Raw genomic sequence first — 23,625 nt, 5'->3', positions numbered from 1 at the left:
TCCCTGGAGCTGTGAGTGATGGCAGGGACAGCTGTGTCACACTCGCTCACATGTCAGGGTCAGTACCTACAGGAGGAGAAGCCTTTTATCTTGCTCTGCATTTTCTCCAAGGGGATGAAGCTTGGCTGGGGTCTCTTTCCACACCAGCAATCTCTCCTAGCGAGTTTTACACTGAGAGTGGAGCAAATAAACAAAACCCAGTAAGATTCACAAACCAGCCTTCTATTCTGGGCTCAAAAGTATCCCTAATCCAAACCCAGACAAAAATGGAAATTAAACCTTTCAGGGAATAAATGAAGCAATTGGAATTTTATGCACAGGGTCTGTCCAGGGGAAGCAGTTCTGTAACAAAGCAGAATGAGGATCTGCAATCACAGGTTCTCAGATATTATAAAACCAAAGTACTGCCATAATTCCAGAACACAAAGAAACACCACATGTTTCAGCTGCTGCTCAAGGAGAACATTTTAAAGGAATTTGGGGTATTTATTTATACAAAGTGCAAGCTCAGAAAGGGCTGAGTTGGTGCCTCTGTGCAAGCTTGCTGCTAAAAATAGCCCTTACCAGCAGGTCAGTGATTAGGAGAAACAGGTTCTGGTGGGGGGTACTGAATCATGGCATGGAGGGAATAAAGCAAACTCCAGCTTCATTGCCAAGGCAGGCTGTCACCCTTGAGACGAGTTTTTGTCACCATGGAGTGGAGCAGCATCACTTCTGATATTGATCAAAGCCTCTGTTTGGCTCCTCCTTCCCACCCAGAGTGGTCCCTGCAAGGATCCCAAATCCCTCCCGTGGATCCCTGCCACCCCCAGCTCCGAGGCACATGGAGTCCCCATCCCATCTGCCCATGAGAACATTCAAGCAGACACCACCATCACAGATCTCAATATGCACCTTGTCCCGCATGGAACACGGTCCAAATCCCAAGTGTGAATGGCACTGCATTGTTTTATTTGAAGTGTCTTTACACAATGGAAAGTGCTGGAATGTTGTTCCACATTTTACACGTTTATACATCAACAACATCACACTTGATTCTCGTTATAAAATTGTTTCTGAAGGTTTTCCACTTACTCCTACTTACAGCAACTTCTACACTGGGGTAGAAATGAAATAATTTAAAAAATAGAAACACCACAGAGAATGCAACCCGGACTTCTGGAATTTCAAAAATCCATAAGCCTGCTGGATAACACAGGTTTTTGTTGGGTTTTTTACCTTTGTTTTAATTCCATGGAACAGTGAGACAGTGAAGCTGGGCTTGGAGTGATTTCAGTACCTGAAGAGATACATAAATATCACACCTGTGATAGATGGACAAACCCCATTTCTCTACCTTTTTACTCTGTCCTTTTCCTGTCTCTGGAGCAAGGACCTGCCTGCAAGGATCCTGCTTTGAAGTTGGTGGCAGGAGGGATCCTGAGCAGGCACAACACGGAGTTGAAAACCTCCACATCCATGAGAATCCCTGCCCATTCCTTTTCCCCCTGCTGTCAGTCAAGTGAAAACACTTCTGGGAGTTCAAGAAGCACATCAGGTACAACTGAAACACACTGAAATGAACCTGAAAAATCTGAATTTCAGAATGATTTCTACACAGGAACATCAGCAGCCTGGTTTGTTCACAAATAATTTTATCTTTTTAAATAGAAAAAAAGAAGAATCTGTCTAGACTAAAAAAGTTTGGCTATAAAATAGCATAAAATCACAGGAGCAGGTGTTATACCAAGGCATATTTTCCTCCTACTAAAACACTTAACACAAGAACACAAAATCAAAGATCTGTATTCTAAAAGATGCATCCTGGTCTCAGAAACAGCAGATGCTCTGTCAGACACACAGGAGGCCACACAGAAAAAGTCTTCATGAAAAACAGCAAACAAGGGTTGAAACTGCATAAAATCTGGCTAAGCCAGGCAACTGATTGTCTTTGAAAATACAAAACAGACTGGAGAAGTTAACAATTAACCCTTGGATGTTTTAGCTCCTGCCAGGACCTAACAGTCACTGGATTTATTCAGAGGTGGAGGCCGTCCCAAGGACTGGAGAGGAATAAACATCCCCAGATTGTCAGAGAGGATCAGACACAACACACTCAACAGCTGGATCCATATTTCACTCTACCACTGTCATTAGCTCCTAATTAGGGGTCAGTGCACCACCACAGACACCAGAGCAGGAGTGTTGGTGATAGACTCTGAGGTTCTTCCTCTGGTGTTCTCCTCCTGCAGTCACCAACCCTCCTGAATTCAGCTCCTCAGTGTATTTGTGCCTCATGTCAAACTACAAACAAACAGCTGGTATTTCTGAGAAAAGCAGAGGTTAACCCTCACCTCAGCTGGCAAGGAATCTGAGCATAGAGAGTGCATTTCACTTGTGTTTAACACTAGATTAACTGGAAGCTGTTGGACAGATCAGCTTTAAACTGCTGTACAAGGAACTTGCTGGAACCCACTCATGACGGAAGATTATTTCAGCACTTGGAACATCACACTCTACAACAGAGAGCAAAGGGCAACATCTTAAAAAACCAAAACACAGCCAGACTCCCTAATTGTCACTATTTCAAGTCAGGTGGATTTGCTACACTCGGGGGGGACTAGTCCCTAAAAGTAAAGTGCTTTTCAGAGCATTGGCATCCAAAATCTTGAACATGAGAGACAACTACGAGTCAGATCTGTTGTGACCTATAGCAGCAGCACAGACAGCAACACATGGACTCGCTGGGTGCCTGGAGTTGGTACCACGTGGAGCAGCTCAGCTCTAACAGGGCATTGTCCCCCCTACCTCCAGGGCACACTCGAAGGCTTTGGAGTCACTCAGGATGGTGGGAGGTGGGTCTGGGCGCCGTGTCTGCAGGATCTTCTGTTTGGGGTTCTTGATCTCCTCCTCCTCCTCCGTCTCACTCTCACACACGTGCACAACCACGCTGGGGGTGGAGTCTGTCCCTGCGTGCAGCTCGTACTTCTCCCCTGAGGGCAGCCAGCAAGAGGCAGGTTAGAAACACCCCCAAGGAAAAGCATTTAGCTCAAAAACCCCTTAATAACTTCAACAGCACAACCAAATAATCATTAATTCCCATCCCATCTTTAATGTGCTCAACCTCCACTCTTCACCAAACCTCTGAAATGCCTTAAAACAGTCCCTGTAGCAGTTACAGCACACTTTGAATACAATCAGTCTTTTAATTGACATTTAGAGGAAGGGAGGGATGTAAAAATCTCCCAGGAAGACATAAGAACATGAGCAGCAAACACATTTCTATGTGACATCATTTGTGCTGTATATTTCTGTGACATTTGTAAATTAAAAGCTACAACAGCATTTGAGCACATCAAGCCTTCCCATTTCCTGCTTTTCACAAAAAGCAAACACCACGTTTCCCAGGAAGGCTTAGAAAGAAGTTGTTGATTAAACCCAAAAAGTCCATATTGGCATCCAGACATCCTTAATAGCTGGAGCTGCTCGTCTGCAAGAGACTGAACCTCTCCTTTCTCTGATTGTTTGTTCCTTAATCCTGAGGCTCTGACAAAATTCAGTATTATGTGTGTGATGGAGCCACTCCCTCACAGTCCAGTCCTGTGCTGCACTTTCAATCAATTCAGTAATTAAGTAAAGAAATTGATGGATCATTTCATTCAAGTAAGAAACATCACATAAAAGAGACTCAGTTTCTTCTCACAGAAAAGGACAAGTAGAAAAACTCCCTCAATAACCACTTTTGAAGGGTAGTACCAAACAAAAGCAGGTAAATGTCCCTACCTGGCCCCAGCTTGGAGACAGCACAGAGCAGGTCATAATTGATCAGAGGAGTTGCATCTTCACTCTGTTTCCACCCCACTGGGGGAGAGGCAGGGGGGGAAATCAGGAACTGTTTCACAGGTTGTGGAGGAAGGAGGTAGGACTTGTCCCCAATTTCACTGGACACCTGAAGGCAAAGCCAGGAGACAAGGAGCACAAATATTAATTCCCTTTTATTTGGTTTATTTCTCCACTAATGCACATCCATGCCCTGCACTTAATTCAGCCTAGCTTTAAAAAACAAAACGGATTCAGCTCTTTGTACAACACCTCACAGAACTGCTACAGCTCAGAACCTGTGCAGGGGCTGCTGTGGGACCTGTGCCAATGCAACAGGGACAAAGCATTTCTTAGAAAGAGAATTTGGGACCCACTTCTTTTGTTTCAGCCCCTCTGTGTGTCTGGTTTGGTCACTGCACAGAGACTGTCCCAGCCAATATCAGCTCAAGACCAAAACCAAAACTGTGCCCTAAAACATACAGCTCAGTGTAGAACAATTAGGTGATTTCAGATATTTCCCCCAAATCAAACTCAAGGGCAAAGGAGGAATAAAGGAACAAGGACAGAGGTACAAGGTCTCTGTGTCCCACTGTACCTGTGCAAAGTAGAGCTTCAGCTTCTTCCCACTGAACTCGGTCTCGTGCAGCTCTATCCGAGCTCGTGCTGCTGCCTCGGGGTTGCTGAAGTTTATCCTCACCCTCCTGAAGCTCTTGAACAGCTGGAATGTCACCTGCTCGTCATAGACTGTGAAAAGTGCTTCAAACCTTTCCTGGAAAGAAGCACAAACATTCTCCAGGTGCAAAATGAACTTTTTTTTTTTTTAACTTTGTTTTTCTTTACTCTCCTCTCCCAAATCCCATCCATTTCCTGAATCACCTCAACCTGCACATTCCACACCTCCCTCCCTGCTTGTAAATCCACACTCAGGGCAGCAGAGCTTTGTCTCACTGGTTACATCTGAATCACAAGAGCAAACCGATGTGAATGAGCCCAAAAACTCTGAACACACCAAGTGCCACCTAGTGAGAGCTGCTCAGTGCTGCAGCTGCACTGCACTGTCATGAAAATCGATTTCACGGTTCTGAAATCCAATTAATAATTTTCAATTATGAAATTCAATTAATTTACCAGCTCTCTGATCCACAAGAGACCTCATTTACAGATTTTTTCCCCCCTCAATTATAATGTGCATTAATACACTGAAAATCCAGTGTACGACACAAAAATGTTCAATGGAACACTGAGAACACCTCACACTCCTTCCCCCTTACCTTCTCCTCCTGTGCCTCGAACACAGCCTCGTGAACACTGCAAGCAAAGAGTGAGGTAGGCAAGTCACTGAAATCCATCATCTCTTCCAAATCCTCTTCATTTTCTCCAAAAATCATCTGCTCCTCCTCCTCCTGGTCGCTGCTGTACAGGTCTGACTGGCTGTCGCTCCAGGACTTCATGGAATCCCTGAGCATCCTTCCCCTCCAACAGCTCCTCAGGTACCAGCTTCCAGCAGGGCCCTGCCAGCCAAAAACCCAGAACCAAATGTGAGGATACCACAGCTTCCTGCCCCCACTGTTAAAGGCAAATAATTTCACAAAGAAGAACAGGAATCAGCAGCACCACATCCCCCTGCTGAGGATGGAGGGAGGACTCTGCTGATCCATCAAAAGGAAGATAAAGCCACCCCGTCAAGAAACTGCAATTTCTCCTCCCTTTACTCTGACAGGAATCCAAAATGACAGCACTGTTCTAGAAGCTTTTCTCCATGACACACTTTACAGTGAGCAACAATTTCTTGTTTAATAATTAAAACCATTTCCTGGGTAATCAGAGCAGTCCTCTGGTATCTGAAAAATAACTTTATTTCATCAATGAGAGCACATGGACAAAGTTAAATCATCTCTCCAAAGCCTCTCCAAAATCTAAAATCCGATGTAAGGAAATGTCCTTTTCCTACATCTTTCTCATAGGTAGGACTACTTACAGGAGTAGACACATCAAGGAAGACAAAAAAATGCAAAGAAGCAAGAGACTAAATAAAACACATCAGGGAGAGTATTTTTATACAATAGAAAAGATTTTACTGGAGTAGACCTTCTACCACCCATCCCTGCAAAACTCCTGAGGTTAGCACACTGCTGTGTGTTGAGAGAAAAACAGGTAACTGCATCAGATCTGGGTTTGGAAAGAGTGATCATTTGTGACACAACACTAAAAGAAGGTAGCAAATATGTGATATTTCATGGGCAATGAGCTCATTTGAATATTTGCCTAATGAGGAGGGATTAACTGGGTTAATGACAGTGACTGCCCAGTCACACCATCCCAAACCCATGCACACACCTGGGGATCTCAGTTCTGCTGCCGAGCATGGCAGGAAGGATGGAGATTTGGGAGAACAGGCAGCTGGTGGAAACCTCAGTTCTTGTGCTTGCTGATTCATGCAAGGAGGGAAGAGAAAAGGAACAAAAATGTGCCAGCATGGTGAAAACAAAAGGCACCATCTGGCTCTGAGGAGATCTGGCCTCATCCAAACAGCACCAGGACAGACACCCACATCCAGCCAAGCTCTGGTGGACTGAAAGCAACATTCCAGCCTTGGCCTGGTTTTGATCCCACATTCCTGAGGGATCAAAGCACCCAACCCACACTGCTCCCAGCACCTGCTTTTCTGACAGCCCAAAGGACAGGGAGGCCTCCAACAAGGAGACAGCAATACTGGCAGAAAAAAAGAAAAGGAGAGTTTGGAAAGTAAACTCAAATACTTGGATGAATGGTGAATCAAACATGGAGTGAGGAACACACAGAGCAACTGGAGATTTGGTCAAGTTGAGGCTGTCTGAGGCTCACTGCAAAACAAAGTCAGGGCAGTAGTGACATTAAAGCAAACCCAGGTGTGACAGCCCAGCACAGAGTGCTTCTGCAGGCAGCACTGGGCTAAAGAAGCTACTGCAATTATTTTGTATTCCTTTCTTTTTTAAATTAAGATTTCATCACAGTTCTGTTGTTTTTAATCATAAACTTCATGGTTAATTCTATTTCTTTTCTCAGATAACTGATTTTTCATTACTTCACCCAAATCAATTCAAAACACCTGATGACTGAGCGAGGCAAAAATCTCCAACAGCCCCCTGAAATCAGGATGAGACAGGTGAGACTCAGGTATGAATATTAATTAAGAAGTACAGTGAGTAATAGCCCTGTGAGAAGTGTTATTTGAACAGATTGGCTAGAACTATTTACTGTGCAATTATCAGAAAGCATCAAAATCAGAAGATGGACACTCCAAACTTGACAGGTACAGGAATGTGTTTATCAGTGCAACAGCCAAACTGCTCTGCTTCAGGAAAAAGGGAATTTCTTCACTTACCTCCTTGGAAAGGTGAGAGATTCCTATTTATAAATTGTTTGATGTGAATGGAGATATGCAAATTTAAGTTATTTATTACAATCAGCTTATTCTTACCATAGTATTAACAGCAATAGAATTGTAAGCAATATCATTGCAATACTTATTAGCAAACTATTGGATTATCACTTACTCCCTCATAGATTTCAGATTAAACAACACAATTTAAAGGATCCCAAGAACTAAAGCCACTGGGATCAGACCTTTCACTAAGTCCTTTCTCTGAGCATTAACACCTGCTTATCATTCAAATACCAGCTTATAAACAAACTCCCCAACTTCACAGAAGGCTAAAAATTATCTGAAATGAAAGCAAAGCAGCTCCTGCCATGGGGAGCTGTAGCTCTTCACCGGCACAGGCAGCACCAGGGAGTTTTCCTTGGCATCCTCTGGAGCAGCAGCTCATTCACAGTCACATCCCACCGCTCAAGGAATGTAAGGGCTGGGAACGGCGTGGCAATTTCCACAGGAACAGTTAAATCTGCTCTGACAGGGAGCGCGCAGGAAAAAAATCCTTCCCTGGGAGGGTGGGGATGCCCAGGGAAGCTGTGGCTGCCCCCGGATCCCTGGCAGTGCCCAAGGCCAGGCTGGACAGGGCTTGGAGCAGCCTGGGACAGTGGAAGGTGTCCCTGCCCATGGCACCGGATGGGCTTTAAGCCTTCCCACCCAAACCACGATTCCAAACCCTGGGGCTGATCCCGCAGACCCCACGGAGCTGCCCTGGCTGACCGCGGCGGGACAAACCCAGCGCGGGGGCCGGAGCCTCGGCTGCGAATATTCTTTAATTCAAACCCGCAAACGCTCGATGTCCGCCCTGAGAGAGGATGAAAACAACTTCCCCACCCGCACCCGCGGCACGGCCCGGCCCGGCCCGGGGGCGGCTCCGGCGGGGCCGCGGCTCAGCTCACCTGCGGACGGGTCAGCCTGAGGGGCGGCGGGGACGCGCACTGTCCGTGCGGGGCGGCGGGAGCGCGCAGCGCCCGCGGGTCCCGGGGCGGGGCGGCGGCGGGAACGCGCCTGCGCGCGCGTCCCCCCTCCCCGGGAGCTGAGGGGTGTGTGAGGGGGGTCGGTGACCCGGATGGAGAGAGGGAAAGGAGGGGAGGAGAGAGGGAGCGAGGGATGAGGGGAAGGGAGACGGAGCGGGCAGGAAGAGAGGCGGGAGGGAGTCGGGGCTCTGCGCATGCCCCGGCCCCGCTGAGGGGACGCGGCGGGTCGGGTCCCCTGAGGGGCCGCGCGGCCCCGGCCCCGCCGCCGCCTCCCCCGGGGCGTTTCAGGCGCCCCAGAAGCGCTCCGGGGACACTTTGGGCGGTGTTTGTATGGCACTGAGCCAGCCCTGGAGAGGCGGCGGGAGCACACCGCCCGCCGGGCCCCGAGGAGCGGCTGTCCAGGGTCCCTGTGGGAATGGCAGAGCTCAGAGCGAAGGGAATTTATTTTAAAATGCTCAAATCGCCTTCGGAGCAGCTTCCGGACGAGGGGTTGGCGGCTGCTGTGGAGAAAGGAGCTGCCCAGAGCAGCTGTGGCTGCTCCCGGATCCCTGGAAGTGTCCAAGGCCAGGCTGGACGGGGCTTGGAGCAGCCTGGCACAGTGGAAGGTGTTCCTGTCCATGGCAGGGGTGGCACTGGATGAGCTTTGAGGCCCCTTCCACCTCAAACCATTCCGGGATTCTTTGATTCTTCCCCTGGCATTAATCGGGATGGCTCTGCCATCAGCCTCGGACAGCTGCCAGCTGGGAACAGTGACAGTTTGTGTCCTCCTCAGAGTAAATCACAGCTTAATCCAGCCATGAGATGGTTTCAGACAGCCATCATCTGAGCTGGGTGATACATCAGTGCCTGTGCACATTTATCTCTATAAAGAAAGCACAAACCAACATCCTTTCTTTGGTTTTTCACAAAAAACCCACACAAAACTATTGAATTTCACTGACACTAATATTGAGTTCAACAGCTCCGTCCTCACTTGGAAATAGAGAAGACAGCGTGGGTTGGTGATAGAAGTAGTGAAATTTCTGTGGCTGAAATATTTTGTTTTAAATTTCAGAAGCAGACAGAGATGCTGAGCTGGGCTTCTCTACCAGGGGGTTTGTCCACCTTTCCCCCGTAAGAAAACAGCCCAGCAGATGTCACTTTAGGAAGGTAAGATCAGTCTCCCCTGTCCAGGTAAAGGCATTCTGCAATTTAGATGCAGTGCAAATTCAGGTGGTAACAGGTTACTCTCCATCCTCAGCCCTCCCTTGCTGCCATCTCCTGCTTTATCGATTCAATACCACATTTTCCTCCCTGGCCAACAATAGATTCTGCTTTAATACCACTAACTGCAACATTTGTGTCCACTTAAAATAATCTGTCTCTTGCAATAACACCTCGTTTGTAGCACTCCTGTAACACTCCTGACATCAATGGCACATCTTTGTATCAGCAGTTAGAACACTTGTAATATAACCCACAAACCCTTGAATGGTGGATGTTAACAAAGTACTACCACTTTTATCAGAAGTTCTGGGGATTAGGGAATGCAGGGATTCAGTGAAGTGCAGCTCTAACACGGAGGCTGCCCTTGGGTTGTCTTTTCTCCCTTTGTGGTTTGGGACCCCAAGAGATACATTTAATTAAAAGTATCCTGAGGGTTATGCTCTGCTTTTCCCCATGGACTGTAAACCCATCTGGTGAGTGTTAATTAGGTTGGCAAGCAGTCGATTAAGCTAAATTGCCACTTTTCTGTATCTCTTACTGCAGTCCTGTGTCCCAGACACGGTGGCCTGTGCCTCCTGCCACAGCTGCATTCCCAGCTATTCTCAGGGGGCTCAGACATGTCAGAGAAGCTCAGTTTCAGTAAAAAACATCACTAGTCAGGCCACCAAACATACAGTGATTTTGGGTTGTGTCCCCACCCCTTTCTTTGGATCACAGTTTCAAGCTGTTCAAAATATTAAATGCTAAATATTTTTTTTCAAAGCCCTGTAAAAAGAAGTTGTAAAAGTAAATTGCACAGTTCCTACAGCTGACCCCAAATATGTGGAGAATCCTGTGAAACTGGGAGCATTAGTAATGCTGTAACAATCTGCATTTCATTTACAAGTATCCTGTTAAAAACAGACAGACAGCTCTTTCAATATACACTTCAGTCACCTAAATCCTGTCAACTTCTACCAAGACATTTTTGGTCAATTCAAGCTCTACCAGGAGCATGGAGCAAGCCAGAATTCCATAGGTTTTACCACAATCTTTCATTCAAAGTTTCATTTTACCACCATCTTTTATTCAAAGTTTGGTTTCATTTGTCTCACCTGAAAGACAAATAGAATTAAACAGACATGCAACATTGCCTGTGAAAAATGAAGCAGTTGTCCTTTATAGTGCAAGAGTGTAAAGCTTGATTTATTTACACATTTTAAGGTGAACAGGAGAACGTTGTAGGCAGATCATTTTATACATTCAGCTGTGCTCCACAGAGTTAAGTTACACATAAAATACACACTGAGGATGTTTTAAGTGCTCTGGTGCATTGAGAAGCCACACAGGGTGGAGGCCAGAGATGTCAGTTCACGCTGGGTAAAGAAGGCAGGGATGAATCCAAGGAGCTGCTCCTTCACCAAAGTGCTGGAGCAGCTCCTGGTGCTGAGAAATCCCTTCCATTTGGGACCTGGGGGTGCTGTGCCTTGTGCAGGGTCCTGCATGAGCCCTGCAGGGTTGACATTCACACATCAGAGCATGCTGTACAACACTTAAATAATTTTTCACCCTGGAATGTGGCACAGGGCTCCTCTCCTTTAAACCTTCCTGTGCTGCTGTAAATATTTGCTGCAGTCCCAGGCATGGCCACTGTCACCTCAGACTAACAAATATTCTGTGAAAAGCTCAGTGTGAGGGTGCAAAACCCTTCCTGTTTCAGCTTCTCTGGACTAGAAGGGAGGTGAGGAGTTTAATTCACTCGTGAAAGTGCCAGAAAGAGCACAGAAGTCCTTCAGTCAAGTTTAAACAAGATACTTGGTTTCTCTGGGCCCTGCTCATGCCTTTTCTTAGACTAAAGAGTAGAAAATAACATCTTTTGGAAGATTGGGAGAAAAAGCAAGAAAGAGGAACGTGTATTAAAAAAAACAACAAAACAAACAAAAAGCCAACCCCATTTTAAGATTCCAGTGTTGAACACAGCAGCAAACAGGAGTGAGGTGCAGTCCCTCAGTCCTACCCCGACATCAGTCATGGAGCTGAGGCCCATGGACAAGGAACACCCCAGGCTCCACTGCTGTGGCACAATGATCAAAAATATTGTGATTTATGTGCTGTTGAAACAGACACCACCTCCAGTGGAAGCCTTTGGCAGGGAAGTTTCCAGAAGCAAACAAAGGAAGATTTCCCTGTGGCTGCAGGTAAAGGGAACTGTCATTATTAAGTAGAATTATTTGAGCACACAGAGACTGTGTAAATAAAACATGGTTATGTAAAGCTTTGGAGCAAGACTTGCCTTTAGAATCTTTGCAAAGAAAGGGCCAAACCCACACAATAACACAAAAGCTCAGCTCGTGGCTGGGGGCAGTTTCACTCAGAGGAGGGCTGACACCTGAGGGAGCAAGGTCAGGAACTGGGCTCAGGAGAACTGGGGAGTTTACAGCAAAACCACCCCTGAACAGGCCAGAGAGCAGCTTGCAAGGGAAGCACAGCCACCTCAGAGCAGCTCTGTCCATCTCTCAGGGCCTGTGCAGAGGAGGAAAACCCAAACCAGGAGTTGGAGTTGTGGCTGCCACGTCTGTGCTCCAGTCACCTGCTGGGTTTGAACCCTGCTGAGAACTGGGACCAGTGCACTGTCACACACAGGACCATCCTGATCTGGGTGTCAGCAGCCAAAGCTGCTTAGGCCCTTCTGATGAATTATTTTATCCCACCTAATTAACCACAGAGAATATTGCCATGGAACAAGTGTGTGGTGTAGCACAGCTTGTTTTCAGACTCTGTGTTCTGTGGCCAATAGGTCAGAACAGGCTGATTAAATGGGAAGAGATAAGGAAAGGCAGGATTCCTGTGCCCTTCCCATTCAGCCTCCCTGCACTGCTTCATTCTGCATTGTTAATGAACAAAAGCTGCCCATAAATTCACCCACAATCGATGACCACATGCAAAGGCAGTAAATCAGTGTCACTGCACCCCATCAAGATGAATGCTTTGGCAGCAGGAGCCCATTAACATCCTTATCCTGCTTAATCACAAAGTAGTGAGGGTGAAAGAAAAGCTGTTATTTCTTGAGGTTTCCTAAGTTCCAGTGCAGGGGATGCCACTGATAAGATCTGAATTGTGCCCAGCTGGTGAAGAAACCTGGGTACAGCCCCAGGGCACCTCCCCTGTGCAGGGAGAAGGTTATTTTTCTAAGCTGCACAAAAATGCCAAAGCAATCCAAAGTATGCCCAGATTGAATAAGTCTGCAGAGCTGGCAAAGCAAACAAATGCAAAGGAACAGTTCTGTTGTCATTTACAACAACAAGAACCTAGAATAATCATGTACAGGTCAGGGGAGTTGTTGGGAATTCCTGGCAGTGGGAACAGAAACTGGCCATGAGTCAATTTAACAAATAAAAATAAATAAATGCAGAAAGACACCGTTCCCAATCAAAGATAATCCCAAACTCCCTGATGTTGGGGGAATCACTTGAAAATACACAGAACATGAGCACTGTTCCTTTCAAATAAAGCTCCAGGGTCCTGGAGACTCCACTGTGCAGACAGCTCAAACCACACTGAGTGGACTTAAAATTCAGTTTCCCAGCAAAACCCCCCAGTTTTAGAGCAGCCAGTGCTATCAAAGTGCCAGGATAACCAGTGAATGTTGTGCTTTCTCCTCCTCAATTGACAGTTCCCCATTCTGCCCCTTCTGTGTCCATTCTCCCTCAGTATCAGCTCCTGGCCATCTCCTGGAAGCTGGAAAGATAAATATCAAAGTACACAAAGCTCCATTATCCTCACAGGCCTCAATGAGTGCTGGGCTGTGCAACCTCTCTCCTTAGATCATCCACAATAGTAGACAAGTATTGTTTTTCCTTTTTTTAAAAGAAAAAGGGGGAAGACCCCAGCTTACATCACCTAAACTGAGCTTTTGAACTAAGGAACCACAACACCTTTAAGTAGTTGGGACCATTAAAGGTGGAAATCCTGCCTCAATCAGAAAGAAAATAAATAAACATGATAAAGAATTCAGATTTTGTCCAAAATGACATAAATTCCCCACCAGATACAGTCATGTCATTCTCATTTCTCCTTGTCCTCATCCTTTATAGTGTTTCCTCTGCACCATTTAATCCAACTTGAAGCTCCTGCTATGAAATCAGAAAATTGGCAAATAATCTTTGTTCTAAGCCATATAATCCAGCGGTGCTCTAAAAACAACCCCCATCCTCAGTGCTTATGTTCAACACCAGAACAGAAGTGCCCAAAATTTGTGGTTTGAAGGGATAAAGTGTTCACTCTCACCAGTTCTGCTGCTCTAAAGACACAGCAAGTTCCAGTGTTGGTGCTTCAAAACAATTCCATTTATTGCCGTGTCAGGGGAGTTCCATGGTCACACCAGGATTTAGAGCCTTCCTGGAAATCTGTCACAGTCCCTGTAAATGAAAGATTAAATCCTGTCCTTCTCTGTCTGTGAGCAGCTCCTGAAAAGCTGTCTGGAGATAAAACCACTCCCAGCAGGGCTGAAAACTGCACAGTCACTTCCACAGCATCTCCTGTCTCATCAGTTCCACAGTGCTGCACTCACAGTCCATCACTCCACACTCCCAGCCAGCAGAATTCCATGCAGAACTGGGATCTGCTTCCCACCAAGTGCTTTCAACTTCCCATCTAGAAAAAGTTGTTTATTTTAATAATCAGCCTGGAAAGTTCAGCTCGAGACGAGCTTGAAACTCTTCTCAAGGTCGGCTTTATGCTTGCTTCTATTTGAACAGGTAAATAAATAAAGGTCAAACTCCTGACGACTCCCATCAGTCCTTGAAGGTCACTCACTCCTTCTTGCTGTGCTCCAGCACCCTGTAAGGAGGGGCAGAGACCCCCTTGGATCCGTGCTGCTCCTGCACGATGGGCAGTGTGGCTGGAGTGTAGATTTCTGGCATGCTGTCGTTGTTCTCCAGGGCACCATAGGAGAAAGAGGCTTTGAGGTCGGGCTGCACTGCAATCCCTTTGTCGTGCATGTTCTGCATGCCTGCAGGAGCAGAGACACAGATTAGGGACAAAAGTGCAATTTTCCTGCTCTCTGTTCAGCCAGGAAATGAGCAGTCCCTGAGGCTCATAGCTCCTCGGGTGTTAAATCAAAGACAGGATGGGTTTGTGCTCAGCACTGGAGCAGCTGATGGAGAAATAAGCTCCCAGTGAATGAGGGATGGCTCTCAGTTATCCATCTAGTGCCTGCAGATCATTCTTACAGCTCACCAGAGAGCTTAGCTGTGCTTCCCAAAGGAAATTTCTGCTCCTTTACCTCACTTCTGAGCCATCCCCAAAAATCAGTTCTTCCTGCAGGACCAAGCCCAGTCCCAAGCACAGGCTCAAACCAGTTCATATTCCCAGATAACAACTGCCTGATCACCCAATCCTGAGCAGAGCCAAAGCCTGAGCCCTCCCTGGGCAGCCCAGCTCTTCAACAGGGTGATGAACTTGCACTTTGGTTACCTGGCATGGCATCCATTGAGATGTAGGGCTCGAAGGGCACAGGCTTCTTCCTATTCCTCGTGATCAGAAAGACTCCCAGGAATGCTATGAGGCACCTGAGGGAGGAGAAAGGATCACTGAGATACCTGGCAAGGGAGAGCACAGAATATTCCCTTTTGCTCCCTACAGAATTCAGAGCTGCAGTTCAAGCACTGCAAAGCCAGAATTCCAAGGCACTGTCCAAGCTGAGCCCCCTTGAGCAGCACTGGAACACCCCCAGCAACCAGCACAACTTCACCTTTTCTCTATCAAACACAGGGAAACGTTTTCATGTTAATTAATTAATTAACCTTGACTAACTGCAGGGGAAAGGAAGCATAGCAACATTTGGTTTTGCTTTGATGGAATTCCAGGATTTAGCAGCCTGACCTTTGCAAGGCTCCCTGTAAACACACCAACAACCACGGATCTGGATTGTCACAGAGCAAGGTGCAGTTCAGAACAATGATCTCCCAATTGTTTGGGGATTTTTTTCCTGTACTTATCTAAAAGCCATTTGAGAATGTCCCCTGATTATGGAGAGCTAATTACACCAAAACATTCAGTTACACAGGAAATGTTTTACTGATCAGATCTGCATTGTGCCTTCTCCATGCTCTAAAAACTCCAGAAGTCAGGCACAGTTCAGGGAAGGTGCAAAATCTGAAATAAGGTTCCCAGAGAGGGTCTCTTTGGGTTATTTTACAATTCTTCCAGATTCATGAGCAGGCAGCTTGAAAACCAAGCCATATGCTCAGCACCCCAGCTGATCCCCCAGGATTTAGTGATTAATTGTTGTGTAATTGTGCATTACCAAGGGTTACACGATTTTTTTCCAAACACAGCTCTGAGCTCTAAGGGTCATTCTCTGCTCTGACAGAGAGGTATTTTAAAAACAGATTTGTATTTTTAAAATTTGAGTCACATGAAGCAACAGTTTTCTGTCAAGGAAACCTGGAGCACTTACCCCAGTGCAAACATACAAATGTGGAGAACATCTTCACCCATGAAGTCCAGGTAAAAAGTTGCTCCTTGAAAAGGAAATCATTCATTACATCTTCCCAATCCCACCTTCAGCCAGAACCCACATCAGCCTATTTTTATAGCCAGCACCTTTGTTTATTTAATGATCTGAAAATAGGTGTCCTGATTTCTATTTTAACACAAATTATTGACAAATCTTTTCAAGTTTCACTACCAAAATAGTTCTGCTGGTGTTACTAACAGAGATATAATTAAACCTGTGCAGCAAAAAAAAAAAAAAAAAAAAAAAAGAGGGACTATTTTGGAATGATGAAACAAATTTGATTTAACTACAAAAAGATTCAAACTCTTGACCCCAAACAACAACAAATAGCTCCAACCTCTAAAAGTGTCCTGGGTGGCAGCAGGACACACGTTCTGCCTCCTGCTCTTTACATTTTTAATGTAAAGAAAATAAACTCAAAAATAAGTAACAAGGAAACATTTTACCTGCACATCTAAGAACACATATTGAATGAGGAACAGTTTCAAAGATAAATACCCCTGCACTTTAAACAAAATGACAGCACTGAACAGAAAATTTTAACACAGTCTAATGGGGTAATTCACATTTTTAAAAAGGAAAAAAAAAAAAACAAAACCAAAAACAAAAACAAAACAAACCAAACCAAGCCAGTGCAGATGAGAGATGGCAAAAAAACAGAAGTCATCATATTGCTGGGTATTCACCTTCTTCAGGAGGATTATTTCCCAAAATCTTTTGCCCTTTTTTCAGAAAGGTGTGTGCAGTTACCTGCTGAGATTGCTGCTGTGGTGGATAGGATGTAGCCAATGCTGGAGATCTGAGCTGAGTCATAGAGCTGGGAAGCTTGAGCTAAAAACCTGCAACACAACCACAGGCAACAGGGGCTGATTGGGAAGAATCCTTTTTTTGGAAACACCTTTCAAAAGTGATGCATAAATTTAAGGAAATTCATTCTTTTCCTCACTGAACAGCAGCAGCAAGCCTTGGAATGAATAGAAATGACAGAAGAGGGAGGTTTGTGGCTGCACTGAAATTACTGCCCCAACCTCAGGACCAGAGTGTCCCTCATAATTTGAGAAGCCTTTTATCCCTGCTGCTACCAGCTTTTTATGTTATTGTGAGTACAAAGGGGGAAAAAAATCCTAAGAATAGACATATTATCAACAACACTGATCCTGCACTTTGATTTCAGCCTGTGCAGACATTGCATTTGACTGGCCACCATTTCAGTCCTAAAATTGTTTAGCAAATACTTGAATGGTGGCATTAAAACCACCTGGCAGTGTCACTCTGTGGAAAAGCAAAGACCCCCCAGGTAAGAATGGATAATTCCTTTACATTTGAATAGGTATTTTGGCATGGTACCAAACAGCTCCTGACCCGCAGCCCACACAATTCCAGAGAAAGAGAGGAGTCCTTACGTGGCCTGGTAGACGGCTGTGGCAATCATGCACACCAACATGATGTAGAAGATGGGGGAGTCCAGCTGCAGGGTGCCCTGGATGGACACCAGCATCATCCCAGCCACAGCCTTCACTGTCACCACGGTCATGGAACCTGGGGGTCAGCACACTCAGTTGGGGCAGCTGCAGGAGGCTGCAAACCACCCCAGCACCCCTAAAAACCTGCCCCTCCTCCTGCCAGGCCAGACAAGGTGTGCAAACTGCCTGTCTGCCACCAGCTCTGCCCCTTCTATTCCCCACAAACCCACCACAGCAACCTCCCATAAATCACTGAACCCTTCTCTATCTACAGAACTGGCAGCATTTACTGGTGGTGTCAGTGTTTAAAGAGTGTTGGGCAATTACAGGATGGGAGGATAAAATTTTCCATTTGGTTTGGGTAATAAAGCCAAAGAAGTCTCCAAAACAAGAATCAGGAGGAACTTTTCCTTTCTTGAAAGTTGGGCCATTCAGAATTAGGGCAGTTGCTTTGTAATTCATGGAGCCTCTGAGGCACCACTGAAATCCAGCCCCAAACAGCTCAAAAAACCAAAAAAGAGTAAAAGAAAAGACACTGCAGGAACTGAAGGTGAATAAACAGCAAAAATTGAGGGCTGTGACACAGATTTCAGCATGGCAGACTTGCTATTAATCATCCTTTTAAAAGTTTAATTGATTACAGTTTCTATTAAAAAATATTAAATGTGTAAATCCAAAGTCACTTCAGGATCCCACTGTGGGATATCAGAATCATCAGGGACAGAGAGCTGGGGTGGCAGAGAATTCCTCATTTCTTTAACCACACAGCAAATCTTAACAGAGCTAAGACAATCCTTGTAGGTCAAATCCTCTCTTTCACCCACTGGCTCAGCCCTCCTTACACACTGAATGCCACCCTTTGTGTGCCCAGATTAAAATTAAGAACACTAATAAATAACCTGCACTTTTTCTGTGCTTGGCAGATCATTTGTCTGATGAGAAATAAGCCTTAAATGTTCAAAGGTCCTTTGCAAAGATCCTAAACATCAGCTTCAGGAACATTTCTGGAGGAAATTAGTGCATTTCATGGCATTAATTAAATCAATATAATCCCCTGCATGCCTCAATTTGCTGTTTAAGCAAAGTCCATATCAACTTACCCAGCAAAGCCACCAGCAGGAGAATAATGACAATGTAGTTTGCATTTCTCTCCTTGTAAAAATATAGGAGCAGACAGAAAACAATGATCTCCACAAGCTACAAAAGAGAGAAATGAGAATATTAGAGAGATAGAGCACACAGGGTTGGCAGTAAATGAGATTCTGAGTCAAACACTAGAATAGAGCAATTCAAAGGGAAATGGGGATCCCACACAATTATAGGCCCAAACTCAGCATCATCTCAGATTCCAGTTAGAGGAGATATTCAGCAGCTTCTTGCAGAACAGGAAACATGGGGCACTTTTGGTGTTGGATTTATGGTAAAGCAGCTGATCAAACAGTCGTGACTGAATATTCACAGGAGAGATCTCAGTCTGCTTTCTGCAGTGAGCTTCCACAAGTGATCCCTGGGACAATGGCCAAGATTATCTTCATTAAAACACAAATTTCATGGGATTTTCAGTAAGAGATTTGTGGGTCCACAGAAAATCAGTGTGGAAAAAGCCCAGATTCAGGCATCAGTAAATTTTCAGTCAAAGACATTTAATCCTACAGAATTCAGAGAAAAAAAAGGAGCTGTGCATGTGTCTGACACCTGGAAAAGCTGTCCCAGGTTAATGAGTGAACACAGGGAACACTGGTAGCAACCTGAAGGAAAAATAATACTGGAAATGAATTTGCCCCCAGGAGAAAACCCCCCCACCCCTCCACGGCCTCTTACCATGTAGAGCAGGAATGGCCAGCTCACTAAATGCCTGGTGATGTTTTCTGCTGTCATCTTCTCGTGGCTGTTGGGTCCAAATGTCACCAGCAGGTAAGTGCCAACAACTGCCAGGCCACAGCCTACGAAGGACAGCACGTAGCGCCCTTGGGCAGGCACAGGAACAGGAGAGGACAGGGTTAATGAGGGAGGGGGATGCATGGAATTAATGAATTAATCCCACAGGACCATCACTGACATCCTGGATGTTCCTCTGGGTGCCCTTCCTGCCCCACCTCCAAAATCTTGCAGCCACCAGGGGCACTGAGGGTGTGGGAGCTGAGACAAAGTTGGTACCAGGTGGCATCTGCTAAATAAATAAAGCTACAAGATCTGTGATGCTGCCCAGCACTGCCCACAGCCCTTTCCCCACTTCTGCAAACACCTCCATGTTCATGGAATTCATTCCCTTGTGCCTGTGCTGCAGCTTCAGCCTGTTTCTAAATTCTGTGAGGTTCAGGGGATTTGGCACAAGCCAGGAAAAAGCATAATATTTGTAATAAACAGTGGATGAGATGACACATTTCATCCAAGAGGTGCTAATGAGACCTTGCCACCCCTGTAATTATAATTCCTGAGGGCCCATGCTGTGTGTGATGAATTGTAAACACAGAGGAAAAATGAAAATAAACTGGAACTTACTCAAAAATTCCTTGGGCTTCCATTTTTCTTTAATAAATATAATTCCTATGATTGCACTAGCTATGAAAAAAAAAAAAAAAAGAAAAGGAGAAAGAAACAGTGAATTCTGGAGTCAGGAATCTCCCACTGGAACACATTCAGGCTCCTTCCTCCTTACCCACAACAGACACTGCACTGAGGGGCACAATCAGTGAGAGAGGAGCAAAGGCATAGGAGGAGAACACTCCCAGTTCCCCCAGCACCAGCAGCAAGAATCCACTCCACCAGGTCTTGGTTCTGAAGTAGGCCCGGGGGTCTTTGGAGCCTGCCAGCCTGATGTGGCTGTATTTCTAGGCAAGAAAACAGAAACAAAGCAGCTTTGTCATGTTTGAGTGTTTATTTCAATGCAGGAGGAGTATTTGCTTTAGGGCACTCACCTGGAGGTTGAGGGCAATGCTGCTGACAAGATGCCCAAAAATAGCCAGAAGTGCCCCAATCAAGTTCTCCTGCAAAAACAAAGGGAACACACAATTATTAAATTTAACCAAGGAACCCAGAGGGGTTTGCAGACTCTGGAGGAGAGCAGACTTTATTTTAAACCATTCCTGAATCATGGAATAGCCTGGGTTGGAAGGGACCTTTAAAGGTCATCTGGTCCAACACCCAGCTGTCAATAAAAACTGTTTATCTTCCTCCCTTCCTGCTGATCTGGGGCAGCTCAGATAAGTGCTCTGGCTGTGCTCCAGACCTGTGACCTCAGGTGGAAGATAAGACTCAACAGCCACTTTCTCCAAGAGACTTCAATTAGTTTGCAGTTTCTCAGAAGAGGAAGATAAGGCTAAAAAAGCCCCACACCATCACTCATTCTTCCCTCTGAAAAACGCATTAATGCAGATTTTATTGCCCTGGAATTTGACAGAGAATGGATCAGGAACCTCTGCTTCCCAACTATTTTGCTCTTCTCCACTTGTGACAGCTGCTGGTTCAGTCACTGATTCAGCCCGTGTGATGAGGCCCAATTATCACAGATTTTAATCTGCTTTTTGTATAAACCAGTTATTCCCAAAGTCACAGGAGACTGCTGACAGCTCCCAACCTCTTCTGCACTGGCATTCAAAGGTCAGCAACAATTCTCACGCTCCAAAGATGGAATTTGAAATAAAGAAAGGATGTAAAGCAGGCTGAGTCACAAAGGAGATGCAGAGGAGGACTGAAGAGAAGAGCCTGAGGCCACAGAACATTTGTGTGCTCCCAAAACTGCCTAAATCTCATTAAATGTCATTAGCACTATTCCCTCAGCCCAGTCCTTACTTGGATTGATTTGGGATAACCCAGCTCACATTCAGATGTGAATAGGAATAAATGGACTAATCTTGATTTTTTCATATACAGAAGAACTTCCAGATTTGAAATTCTTAGCAGCAGAACAAAAACATCTTCATCAGAATACACAAAAAAAAAGATTCACCCAAACAACTTCACTCAAAACCACCTGAGAGGTTGCCAGGATAGAGAGAAAAGGTGGCAGGAGGATGTCCCTGTGTGACCACAGTGCAGAGCTCTCTGGGCTGTGACAAGCCACAAGGTCAACTTCCACAAGGCCCCAGGACTGTGACCTCAAAGGAAAATAAAAACCCCTTTTTGCTGAGATTTTCTGAGCACCTTCAGATCCAGGGATTCAGAGGGAATTTATTGCTCTCAGCTGGAGAACAAGGAGGAATTACAGCCCCATGTCCCAGGCAGCTGCAGCCTCTGCTGTGAGCTCACCCCCTGAAATTCAAACACCCAAACACACAGAGCAAAGCAGAACCTCTGCTCTGTTACTGCTGCATGGCTTAGGCTGAAAAGGCTCCTGTGGGAATCACTGCACCCAAACACCCCACACCTTCCACTGCCACGCCTTCCTCCAGCTCCTCTGCTCTGCACACACAGAATTTATCTCTCTCTCTCTCACTAAGCACAGGATATGACACCCCAGGAATGGCTGAACTCAAAGACAGAGCCCTTTCTGCAGAAAATAACCCCAAAGCAGCATCATTATCAGCTCGTCGCAGTAATCAGGGACTTCTGGGGATGGAAACCTCCCCGCTGGGGTGGGAAGCTGACCTTGTAGGAGAAGGAGTCTGTGTGTGGCTGCACAGAAACTGCTGCTGTGGCCAACGGGAGCTGCTGAAGCTGCAGACTGGGGCTGTTTCCTCCTTCCATTTTGGGGTTTTTTCTTTGCTTTTCAGCTTTCTTGATGCTGGAAGTTCTCTTTAAAGAAGAGACTTGGACCCTGCTGGAACCAACATTTGGTACCGCTCCCTGCCATCCATCCTGTTCCCTTGGGCAAGTCCAGGGAAGCACAAACGAGCCCTGCTGCTTCCCTTCCCCTGCCCTGGCTCAGGCACGGAGGAGGGTAGATGAGCCACTGTGTCCAGCCAGTCAGTGAAGCAGCAGGGTTATGTTCCTTCAAGATGAATCTAAGGGGAAAAAAAAGAAATAAAACCCAAAGAATTAGATCAAAAAAATCAGTGGTCCAAAACCTGCAATGAAGGATAGGCCACAGAAATGCCCCTGGAATCGAACTCAGAGCTGCACATAAAAAAAGAAAAGCAGATTTAAAATGTCTTCTTAGAAAGCCTTGGACAGAAACTCACAGAGGCTGTGCTTTACAAGCTCTTGTGAACTGGCTGGGCCCCAGGGGTGACACACTCAGCTGACATTTAACAGCATCACAAAGGCTCTCAAGTCCTCCAAGCTCTGCTTTTCACGTCCCTCCTCCCTGAAGCTGCAGTCTGTCCGGGACCAGCGCTCCGCGGTCAGCCCATCCCCACGTGCTGGCCGTGGCAGCGCTGCTCCCTGGAGCAGAGCTCAGCCCGGGGAGCCCCCGCCCGCAGCCTGCATTCCCCAGAGCCCCAGCTCCCCGGAGCCGAACTCGCTGGCGGTGTCTGGAGAGCACCACACGAGCTCCTCGTACCACCAGAGCTCGGGGAGCAGCAGCACCCGCCCTGCCCGGAGCGGATCCGGCAGGCTGGGACCGTCCCAGGCTCGCTCGGCCCGGCCGGGATGGCGCAGGCTGAGCACCCCCGGCCCGAGCCCCGGACACGGCCCGTGTCACCGCCTGCGGCAGCGGCACCCGGCCCACGCCTCCCTTGGGCACCCTGGGCAGCCCCAGCCATAGAGGGGCAAAGCCACCCATCTGTGAGGGGATGGGGCAGCAAATCCCCCTCCCACCGTCAGCGACCCTGCCCGGGCAGCGCAGAGCGCCCAGACACCCCCGGGCCGGGACACGGCGTGTTCCCACCAAACCCTCCGGTGCTCCGGCCCCGCACCTGTCCCTCCCCTGCCCCTCGGGGCGGCCCCGCCACTCACCGGCCGCGCCGCTGAGCCCAGCCCGGCCCCGGCCTCCAGCCCCGGCTCCCGGTCGAGCGCCGCGGCCGCTTCCTGCTAAGCGCATCCGATTGGTCTCCAGCGCTGTCAATCAAAGGCCGGCGCCAAGGTAGGGGCGAGGATTGGCTGCCGCGCGGAGGCGGGGTCTGGCCCAGCCTATGGGCGCAGGGTTCTGAGGGGCCGGGCGGAAGAGTCGCGTTCCGCCGCTCGGTTGGGCGGGACGAGGCAGTCCCGCGGGCCCCGCCCGGAGCTCCGGGGCGCTCCCCGGCCCAGAGCTGCAGGGACAGCCGCCGCCCCGCGCTTTGCCCCGGTGGGACCCGTTCCTCCCTCCCCGTGTGCGCGGTTCCCGGTGGCGCGAACAGCAGCCGGAGCCGCCTTAAGGCGTATGCGCGAAGCGCTTCCGCCGAGCCACCT

The 23,625-nt window shown here is 47.0% G+C and overlaps 2 protein-coding genes and 1 long non-coding RNA gene across 4 annotated transcripts; 1 reads left to right on the top strand and 2 right to left on the bottom strand.

The window, feature by feature from the left end:
- Nucleotides 1–930: 930 nt before the first annotated feature.
- On the bottom strand, nt 931–8,201 carry RCAN3 (RCAN family member 3). Its single transcript, XM_053998935.1, has 5 exons — nt 8,113–8,201; nt 5,073–5,312; nt 4,397–4,570; nt 3,763–3,928; nt 931–2,972 (listed from the first exon to the last, which is right to left on the bottom strand). The coding sequence occupies exons 2-5, from the start codon at nt 5,265–5,267 to the stop codon at nt 2,764–2,766; spliced, it is 744 nt and encodes a 247-aa protein (XP_053854910.1). The 5' UTR covers nt 5,268–5,312; nt 8,113–8,201; the 3' UTR covers nt 931–2,763.
- LOC128819039 (uncharacterized) lies at nt 8,195–21,259 on the top strand. Its single transcript, XR_008440625.1, has 3 exons — nt 8,195–8,256; nt 9,245–9,339; nt 21,232–21,259. It is a non-coding gene; the product is annotated as an uncharacterized LOC128819039 (long non-coding RNA).
- On the bottom strand, nt 10,554–23,551 carry NIPAL3 (NIPA like domain containing 3). Of its 2 annotated transcripts, XM_053998919.1 has the most exons (12): nt 23,194–23,538; nt 21,946–22,301; nt 20,277–20,345; nt 20,018–20,189; nt 19,861–19,920; nt 19,180–19,325; nt 18,459–18,555; nt 17,299–17,434; nt 16,646–16,734; nt 15,836–15,899; nt 14,851–14,945; nt 10,554–14,386 (listed from the first exon to the last, which is right to left on the bottom strand). In XM_053998919.1, exons 2-12 carry the CDS (start codon nt 22,042–22,044, stop codon nt 14,187–14,189), a joined length of 1,227 nt encoding a protein of 408 aa, XP_053854894.1. In that variant the 5' UTR covers nt 22,045–22,301; nt 23,194–23,538; the 3' UTR covers nt 10,554–14,186. The 2 variants fall into 2 exon arrangements, with proteins under 2 accessions (XP_053854894.1, XP_053854895.1); XM_053998920.1 differs by lacking the exons at nt 10,554–14,386; nt 14,851–14,945; nt 15,836–15,899; nt 16,646–16,734; nt 17,299–17,434 and adding an exon at nt 17,608–18,362 and having other exon boundaries at nt 23,194–23,551.
- Between the last annotated feature and the right edge of the window lie 74 nt (nt 23,552–23,625).

Source organism: Vidua macroura, chromosome 25 (assembly GCF_024509145.1).
Source record: "Vidua macroura isolate BioBank_ID:100142 chromosome 25, ASM2450914v1, whole genome shotgun sequence".
Classification (NCBI taxonomy): Eukaryota; Metazoa; Chordata; class Aves; order Passeriformes; family Viduidae; genus Vidua; species Vidua macroura.
This window is presented reverse-complemented; position numbering and strand designations above follow the sequence as displayed.